Source organism: Cherax quadricarinatus, chromosome 5 (assembly GCF_038502225.1).
Source record: "Cherax quadricarinatus isolate ZL_2023a chromosome 5, ASM3850222v1, whole genome shotgun sequence".
In the NCBI taxonomy this organism is placed as follows: Eukaryota; Metazoa; Arthropoda; class Malacostraca; order Decapoda; family Parastacidae; genus Cherax; species Cherax quadricarinatus.
Genome location: NC_091296.1, coordinates 73859097 through 73869671, shown reverse-complemented (window position 1 = coordinate 73869671; position 10575 = coordinate 73859097). Strand labels below are relative to the sequence as shown.

At 37.4% G+C, this 10575-nt stretch overlaps 1 protein-coding gene across 2 annotated transcripts in view; it reads right to left on the bottom strand.

The window, feature by feature from the left end:
* Window positions 1-1474: 1474 nt before the first annotated feature.
* Window positions 1475-10575, bottom strand: part of AGBE (1,4-alpha-glucan-branching enzyme) — a 67392-nt gene continuing 58291 nt past the window's right edge. For both annotated transcript variants that reach the window (XM_070104243.1, XM_070104249.1), the window contains one exon: window positions 1475-5889. In XM_070104243.1, the coding sequence (XP_069960344.1) occupies window positions 5842-5889 (48 nt within the window). In that variant the 3' untranslated portion in view covers window positions 1475-5841. The remainder of the gene's footprint in view (window positions 5890-10575) is intronic.

Genomic DNA, 10575 nt, shown 5'->3' with positions numbered 1-10575 from the left:
AGAAATTTGATACACCTCACCCCTTAGTCCTCCGTATCCAACTTTGGCTACGCCGCATCTTTACCAAGCATAAAGATATTGTTTTTTGTTGGGTCCCTGGTCATGTTGACGTACGGGGCAATGAACAGGCAGACACTGCTGCGCGGTCAGCAGTACATGACCTACCAGTTTCATATAGAGGTATTCCATTTACGGACTATTTTGCTGCAATATCTTCCCATCTTCACACCCGTTGGCAACACCGTTGGTCTACTATGCTCGGCAACAAACTTCAATCTGTTAAACCAAGTATAGGTTACTGGCCGTCTTCTTATCACCAGTGTCGAGGTTGGGAGACTACTCTCTCCCGTCTTCGCATTGGCCATACTCGTTTTACTCATGGATATCTCATGGAGAGGCGCCCTGCTCCTCTCTGTGAGAATTGCCAAGCTCCATTATCAGTCAGCCACATTCTGTTGGACTGCCCACTTTATCAACGAGCACGCAGAATTTACCTCCGTCGTCGTCTTCGCTCCGCTGCTCTCTCTTTACCTTCCCTTCTCGCTGATGGACCCACCTTTCATCCGGACTCTCTCATTGACTTTTTGACAACAACTGACTTACTTCACAAATACTGATACCTTCAGCCCTTTCTACTTCAATCTCTTGCTACCCTCTACCCCCGTACTATCCCCTGCCCCGCTGTTTTCTGTAACCTACTGATCATCCCTCCTCCCTTCTGCCATCCAATACCCTAGCTTCCTTCCCTACCCTGCAGCGCTGTATAGCCCTTGTGGCTTAGCGCTTCTTTTTAATTATAATAATCTACTACGTACTCTCTTTACCTTCCCTTTTGCTGATGGACCCTCTTTTAATCCTGACTCTCTCATTGACTTCTTGACAATGACTGATTTACTCCACAAACTCTGATGATTATACCTTTTGCACTCCCCTCAGCCCTTTCTACCTCAATCTCTTGCTGCCCTCTACCCTTTCACCATCCACTGCCTCGCTGTTCTCCGTAACCTATTACTCGTCCATCTTCCTTTTGCCACCTGATACCCTCGCTTCCTTCCTGCCCTGCAGCGCTGTATAGCCCTTGTGGCTTAGCGCTTCTTTTTGATTATAATAATAATAATAATAATAATAATAATAATGTGGATTATGGGATGTTCCTCAATGAAGGCGTCTTGATGCTAATAAGGAGCTCTTCATCCGAGGAATGGGACTTATCCTACTTTTCTTCTTATTATCAGTCAAAACTGAACCTGATTGCCTCCCTTTCCTTGATGCACTGTATGACCCTAACGAGTTTAGAGCTCAAATGAGTAATAAAAAAGGACCAATGATGATTCAAGATTTAATTTTTCAAGGACAAGATTCTATAGAAAAGCAAGGGTTTATCTTTCATTTTTCCCTACAGAAAAATGGTGTCACATCAAAACATAGTACACACTGATCCGATATACCACACTTAAGATAAAGAAACACTAAGGCTTACTGGTAGATATATATTTGGTTTGTTTCTTTATAGACATTTACATAATTTATGAAATTTTATTATATACCAAAATAACTCTATTACCCATTTACATAATTACAGTATTTCATTTTACACAATTTAACTTTTTATTTACACGGGAACATTTGTATATCTCTTCAAGAACATTCTGATGTCAATCAACTTTTTTACAAAATGTTGGAAAACATTAACCATTTGGTTTGGGGAATAACAATGGCCATATTGTAACATGGATTAAACATATCCTAAAAAAATGAAGTGGTTTCATTTCAATTTTCCTATGGAAACAGATTACCAACATATACAAAAGTCATGCCAGTTCAATATACCATAATTACAATGGAGAAAGCCATAAGAGTAATATTAAAGAGCTTCTATCCACATATATTCTTGTTACATAATATGACATTTAAAACACTGTGTTCTGACTCAATTTACACCACATAGGTTATGATAACTACAGTAATTATGGTTTGCTATTAACAAAAATAACAAAGAAGTTAGAGTCGAGGAATCGTACTTCATTATTAAAAAATAAAACATTAGCAATTTAAACAATGAACATATTGCTTATGTGACAGTGGTCCCTAAGACTACCAGTATATATACAGTACACTGCATTACCTTCAACATACTGTGCTAACATTGTCACTGTAGAGTGGCTACTTTGCCAATATCGTAATATAAACTCCAACTTACATATTTAATCATTTTTATTCCACAGCCCTTTAACCCTTTGAGGGTCGACAGGCCCTCTCCGAAACTCGTTCTCAGGGTCGGCCAAATTTAAAAAAAAAAAAAATTATTTTCTCTTATGAAAAGATAGAGAATCTTTTCCCGATCATAACAACACCAAAAGTTTGAAATTTGATAGAAAACTTACGGAATTATGCTCTCGCAAAGTTAGCAGTCTCGGCGATGTTTACGGATCGGCGATTTTGCCCACTTTGAGCCCCCTTTTCGGCCAATTTCACTGTACTAGTCGACAAAAAACATGAATATTTCGCTAGAACTCCATTTTTTCTATCGAATGGGTGCAAGAAACCACCCATTTATAAATTCAACTATCCAGTACAGTGGTCAGAATTTAGCAATTTTGCCAATTTCACACAAATTTCAAAAGATGCCAATTTCGGAATAGGGTCCAGAATAAACAAGAAAGACATTCCTGGCACTAAAATGACATTTCCTCTAGTCATTAGTCACGTCTCAAGGCCCCTCTTATATTCTTTTGCTTTCCACTTTGAATTTTTATTCTCACAAAAAATATAAGATTTACTGTTATGGAGACTACTGCATTAGTGTAAAAAATGGTATAAATATTATTGGTGCACTTGTGAAAGAATATTAGACTCACCAGTTGACGTGTATTGCACGCTTGGCACGATTTGTTTACTTTTGAAGTTTGGTAAAAATCGAACATTTCTGCTACTTTGAGCTCAATTTCAAGGCACCTTTCATTGTAAAACCAGTCAAAATCATCTCAATTTCAGTAACATGTCTTCCATTCTATAAAATGAGACCAAGAAAACTAGAATACAACAATAAATACTATACGAAAATACACTGCAAAGTCGCTGATTTATTAAAAAAAAATGGAAAAAGTTTTTTTTTTCTCATTATGCACCGTGTGCTGCAGGATTTTTTTTAGACTGTGCACACTGACCACATAGACCCATTCTTTCATATGAAGGCCTACCAGCTTTCTCCCACTAGATTTGAGGTCGCTAGAATTTATGAGTACTAGTACGTCAAAAACCCCTACGCATAAGATGTACTAGTACGACGAAAACCCTCAAAGGGTTAAAGATGTCCCAAAACTCTCTCTACCCCTTTATACTTCAACAATGATTAAGATGTTTTGCTTGACATTTTATTGATACTGATATACATACTGTACAAGAGGTTGTCAAGTTTGTAACTTTGTGCAAAGAATAAAATATACGTTTCAAAATTTTAAGAGTAGGAAAAACAGGTACAGACACCCAAAAGATAGTTTTTGTAGCACCACATTAAATTTTTAGCATTATGGCCATCATCCAATGTGGTAGGGTGACACCCCCCCCTCCCCCCGAAAAAAAAAGCAGCAGCACTTTCACAGTCATTCATTCAATCACTGTCTTGCTAAAGTCATGTTGACATCCATAATCTTCTCGCATTTAAGCAAGCCATGAAGCATTTATCTTAAAGGTATGAAATATTTATCAGAATTTGAACAAGTGCAATCCTGTTCATAAAGCTTGTTCTATAATTTACTTTTCACTTAATATGAGTATTTATATACACTACTTACAATGGCCAAAAAAAAATTGCAGTAAAAAATAATTTTTTTAATTAGTAAAACAATAAAATCTAACCTAGCGTTTCAGTTAGCTCCTATGATCCCTCGTCAAAGTAGTTAAACATGAAATTATAATCAGTACAACTAGTTTAGAGCACCTACATAAACAGTACTAGCATGCATGTAATTCCTAGAAACAAATTGACTAGAAAACATTTGATTGAATATTGTACATTAATGTACATGTGAAATATTTTAAATTTTAGTTTGACACTGTACTAGTAAAAAAAATATACTCAATAGCAATTTTAGCAAGATGTTTCCATTATAATATTAAATTATTGACTTAATATTACAGTATTGCATTCATGGGGGACCACTAAACATGTATGGGTCAAATTGCCTACTGGAATGAAAGGCAATCAGTTTCACTACAAAGAAGAGGAAGTTGGGTCAAATACAGTTGACCAACAGCCTTTCACTGGGATCAAGTAGCCTCCCTTGAGACCTATCACACCGTAGATGGATAGAAGCTACAGTGGACCCTCCCTTTTCGTTGGGCTCTATTTTCACTCACTTCCGTTATCGCCGATTTTTTCCGTAAAATTACTGGCACCATTGTTGTTGCTATCCTCTGTTCTAGTCGGTGGTACGGTAAAAATAATGGCTCCATTTCCGTTGCTTTCCTCTGTTCTCGTCGGTGGTATGACACCTGTCTGAGTGCTGACCGCACACAGCCTCCCACACACATTCTGAGGCAGTATCGCTTTGTTTCTATGTGGGTGAACATTATTCTGTGAGGCCACAGGAAACATTTCATAATAATTCATTGTTTTTTGCACTTGTTAATTATGTGACTGCTAAATAAGTCACCATGGGCCCAAAGAAAGCTGCTAGTGTCAGCTCGTTGATACAGAAGGTGAGAAACATGATAGAATTCAAGAAAAAACTCGTAGCAAAGTACCAAAGTGGAGGAGGAAGAGAAGGGAGAATGTGCCTTCTTCAGTGATTCAATGCTTCTACAATGTGTACGATACTAAAGCAGCAGCAGGAGTCGAAAGGCTATAGCGCCAGCCAGTGATAAAGTGTAGCATTAACAGTGTAGCAAGTAAGTTAAGCAATTACGCAATAGAAAAAGGACGACACAAAACTGACTCCTCCATTGTTGTTTGAGGTATATAGGGCACTAACAAACATACACTACCCTGCCTATCTTCCACCACCCTAAACCAATGCTAGCATCTCCAAGGTACAGTAAGTGTAAATACTATTTCTTATTTATAAATTACGTACATTGTTTGTGTGAATAGTGTTGGTGGCTTCTGCTGCTGCCTACCACTAATAAGTATGGCTTCTCTCAATGGTCCTTATAAACCCAACAACATCACCACCACCATCACTTACTCCTCACATACGTAATGACACATTTCATTCATTCTAGAGTATATATCGTGTTTCTATGTTATTAATATTGTTTATTTTGTCATATTTGATGAATTATGACAGATAAATAAGTTGTGGAATACAGTTCTTCTCTATAAAATGTATTTTTTGTTGAAACTTTTGGATGTCTGAAATGGATTTACTTTACTTCTTATGGGGAAAAAGGTTTCAGTTTTAGTCGATTTCACATTTCGTTGGACTCTCTGGAACGAATTAAAGATGAAAAGGGAGGGTCCACTGTATTCTATTATGCCACTTTAACTGGCTATTTTGCTGGTGTCACTTCAACAGAACACTGAAAATCTTTCCTATTCCCATGGCATAGTGAAGCTAGGTTAAGTGTATGCATATCCTAAGTCTTTCTCCCCCATTAAATATAGTACGTATCACACTAACATGAATCACATTATTTCTAAAAGCTGATTTTACACAAAAATTGTTAAATCTTGCAAATCTAGTACAGTATTTTTATTTCTTTGTAATGAAAGCACCAATACATTTGCTAACTTACCGAGTAATTTCTTTTTCTGGAATACTGGGGAGCTTCCAGTATCAACATGTCATTATATAGTATATATAAATTACTATAAAACAATCCTTGTAGACAGGAATTTTTTCAATCCACTTTTGCCAAGATGATCGCAACACGACTTGGAATGTACACCTGAAATAAAAGAAAACTTATATTTCTCCTCAATAATTAGTATGACATCCTATTTATGATATATTTATATTGGGAAGATGGCGGGAATATTTTGAGGAACTCTTAAATGTTGTTGAAGAGAGGGAGGCAGTAATTTCATACACTGGATAGGGAGGTATAACATATGTTAGGAGTGAAGAAAAACCAGATGTGAGTGTTGGGGAGGTGCATGAGGCATTAGGTAGAATGAAAGCGGGTAAAGAAGTTGGAAATGATGGAAGAATGAAAGAAATGTTAAAATCAGATGGTATATAGTGTTGAAGTGGTTGGTAGTACTTTTGTTCAATAAATGTTTGAAAGAGGGGAAGGTACCTATGGTCTGGCAGAGTGTATAATTCCTTTATACAAGGGAAAGGGGGACAAAAGATTGTAAAAATTATAGGGGAATATTTTATTGAGTGTTAGGTAGTAGGTTGGTAGACAGCAACCGCCCAGGGAGGTACTACCTTCCTGCCAAAAGTGTAAAACGGAAACCTATAATTTTTTTTACATGATGGTAGGATTGCTGATGTCTCTTTTCTGTCTAAAACATGCAATATTTCAGGTACATCTTGCTACTTCTACTTACACTTAGGTCACATTACACATGCATGTACAAGCATATATATATACACACCCCTCTGCATTTTCTTCTATTTTCTTACTTGTTCTTGTTTATTTCCTCTTATCTCCATAGGGAAGTGGAACAGAATTCTCCCTCCATAAGACATGCATGTCGTAAGAGGTGACTAAAATGCCAGGAGCAAAGGGCTAGTAACCCCTTCTCCTGTATGCATTACTAAAGTTAAAAAGAGAAACTTGTTTCTCTTTTCGGGCCACCCTGCTTCGGTGGGATATGGCCGGTTTGTAGAAAGTAGTAGTTTACCAAGTACCAGGTAAAGTGTATGGTAGGGTTATTATTGAAAGAATTAGAGGTAAAGATAGAAAGCAGGATTGCAGATGAATAAGGAAGCTTTAGAATGGGTAGGGGATGTGTAGATGAAGTGTTTACATTGAAGCATATAAGTGAACACTATCTAGATAAAGGTAATAATAATATAATATCTTTATTTCTTCTAGGTAGTAGGTTGGTAGACAGCAACTGCCCAGGGAGGTACTACCGTCCTGCCAAGTGACTAAAACGGAAGCCTGTAATTGTTTTACATGATGGTAGGATTGCTGGTGTCTTTTTTTCTGTCTCATACATGCAAGATTTCAGGTACGTCTTGCTACTTCTACTTACACTTAGGTCACACTACACGTACATGTACAAGCATATATATAGACACCCCTCTGGGTTTTCTTCTACTTTCTTTCTTAATACACTTTTATCTTTACAATACACTTTTATCTTTATAATACACATTTTTTAAATTAAAATCTCTTTAGCCACAACTTCCTAATACTTCAGTAGAATTACATGCCAAATGCATGTGACCAGTGTATAAAATTTCAAGATTCCATGACAGCACTGATTAAACTGTAAAAGAAAAAAAATGAAAATGATAACCATACCTTAATATTATTAATTATATCTCAAACTGGCCAGTGGGTCAAACTGTGATGTTTCCCTAATGTAATCTAAGTTGATTTTAAACAAGTCTTACAAAACTAGATCATCATCATCTTTCAACCAAATTGGCCATATACCACTGAAGCAGGGTGGCCCAAAAAGAAAAACAAACGTTTCTCTTTTTAGCTTCAATAATGTATACAGGAGAAAGAGTTACTAGCCCCTTGCTCCTGGCATTTTAGTCACCTCTTATAGCACACACGGCTTATGGAGGAAGAATTCTGTTCCACTTCACTATGGAGACAAGAGGAAATAAACGTGAACAAGAACTAGTAAAAAAATCGAAGAAAACCCAGAGAGGTGTGTATATATATGCTTGTACATACATGTGCAGTGTGACCTGAGTGTTAGTAGAAGTAGCAGATGTACTTGAAATCTTGCATGTTTAAGAGACAGAAAAAAGACACCAGCAATCCTACCATCATGTAAAACAATTACAGGCTTTCGTTTTACGCTCATTTGGCAGGACGGTCGTACCTTCCTGGGCAGTTCCTGTCTATCAACCTCTCTAGTACAAAACTAGATATGAGAAATAAACTAACCCTTGAGAAGGTAAGAAAAATGAATAATTTAATAAATGAATTGACCTTTGTTTTACTAAGATACATAAGCACTGGAGGTTTGAAGTCAATTTGGAGTAGCAATCTCAAGATATTACAAAAATAAATGAAACAAGCAATGGTAGCTCTGTTGGAAGAAAAACTGAACAATAAGGTTTCATGGATGCAATATTTAAAATGCTATATTTCTTAGCCTACCAATTTATAAACAAATACGAGCCCCCCTACACACATTAAACATAAAATAACAAATATGAATTAATAAGGATTTAACCCATTCACTGTCGAATGCCCTCATCACAAACCTGCTCTCAGTGTCAAAAAATATATACTAATATAAATACAGTGGACCCCCGCATAACGATTACCTCCGAATGCGACCAATTATGTAAGTGTATTTATATAAGTGCGTTTGTACCTGTATGTTTGGGGGTCTGAAATGGACTAATCTACTTCACATTATTCCTTATGGGAATAAATTCGGTCAGTACTGGCACCTGAACATACTTATGGAGTGAAAAAATATCGTTAACCGGGGGTCCACTGTATAATTTTTTTTTTCAACAAGTCGGCTGTCTCCCACCGAGGCAGGGTGACCCAAAAAAGAAAGAATTTCCAAAAAGAAAATACTTTCATCATCATTCAACACTTTCACCTCACTCAAACATAATCACTGTTTTTGCAGAGGTGCTAAGAATATAACAGTTTAGAAGCATATACGTATAAAGATACACAACATATCCCTCCAAACTGCCAATATCCCAAACCTCTCCTTCAAAGTGCAGGCATTGTACTTCCCATTTCCAGGACTCAAGTTCGGCTATTTAAAAATAACCGCTTTCCCTGAATCCCTTCACTAAATATTACCCTGCTCACAATCCAACAGCTTGTCAAGTCCCAAATACCATTCATCTCCATTCACTCTTATCTAACATGCTCACGCACGCTTGCTGGAAGTCCAAGTCCCTCGCCAACAAAACCACCTTTACCCCCTCCCTCCAACTTTTTCAAGGACGACCCCTACCCTGCCTTCCTTCCCTTACAGATTTATATGCTCTCCATGTCATTCTACTTTGATCCATTCTCTCTAAATGACCAAACCACCTCAACAAACCCTCTTCAGCCCTCTGACTAATACTTTTAACTCCACACCTTCTCCTAATTTCCACACTCCGAATTTTCTGCATAATATTTACACCACACATTGCCCTTAGACAGGACATCTCCACAGCCTCCTCGCTGCAGCATTTACAACCCAAGCTTCACACCCGTATAAGAGTGTTGGTACTACTATACTTTCATACATTCCCTTCTTTGCCTCCATAGATAACATTTTTTGCCTCCACATATACCTCAATGCACCACTCACCTTTTTTCCTTCATCAATTCTATGATTAACCTCATCCTTCATAGATTCATCCGCTGACATGTCAACTCCTAAATATCTGAAAATATTCACTTCTTCCATACTGCTCCTCCCCAATTTGATGTCCAATTTTTCTTTATCTAAATCATTTGATACTCGCATCACCTTACTCTTTTCTATGTTCACTTTCAACTTTCTACCTTTACATACACTCCCAAATTCGTCCACTAACCTTTGCAATTTTTCTTTAGAATCTCCCATAAGCACAGTATCATCAGCAAAAAGTAACTGTCACTTTCCATTTTGTATTTAATTCCCCATAATTTAATCCCACCCCTCTCCCGAACACCCTAGCATTCACTTCTTGTACAGCTCCATCTATAAATATATTAAACAACCATGGTGACATTACACATCCCTGTCTAAGACCTACTTTTACCGGGAAGTATTCTCCCTCTCTTCTACACACACTAACCTGAGCCTCACTATCCTCATAAAAACTTTTTACAGCATTTAGTAACTTACCACCTATTCCATATACTTGCAACATCTGCCACATTGCTTCCCTATCCACTCTATCATATGCCTTTTCTAAATCCATTAATACTGTTCACATACATGCCTCAATATAAACACTTGATCTACACATCCCCTACCCACTCTAAAACCTCCTTGCTCATCTGCAATTCTACATTCTGTCTTACCTCTAATTCTTTCAATAATAACCCTACCGTACACTTTTCCTGGTATACTCAGTGAACTTATTCCTCTATAATTTTTACAATCTCTTTTGTCCCCCTTCCCTTTATATAAAGGGACTATACATGCTCTCTGCCAATCCCAAGGTACCTTCCTCTCTTTCATATATTTATTAAACAAAAATACCAACCACTCCAACACTATGTCCCCCCCTGCTTTTAACATTTCTGTCATGATCCCATCAGTTCCAGCTGCTTGACCCCCTTTCATTCTACGTAATGCCTCACGCACCTCCCCCACACTCACATCCTGCTCTTCTTCACTCCTAAAAGATGGTATACCTCCCTGGCCAGTGCATGAAATTACCGCCTCCCTTTCTTCATCGACATTAAAAGTTCCTCAAAATATTCTCGCCATCTACCCAAAACCTCCATCTCTCCATCTACTAACTCCTCTACTCTGTTTTTAAC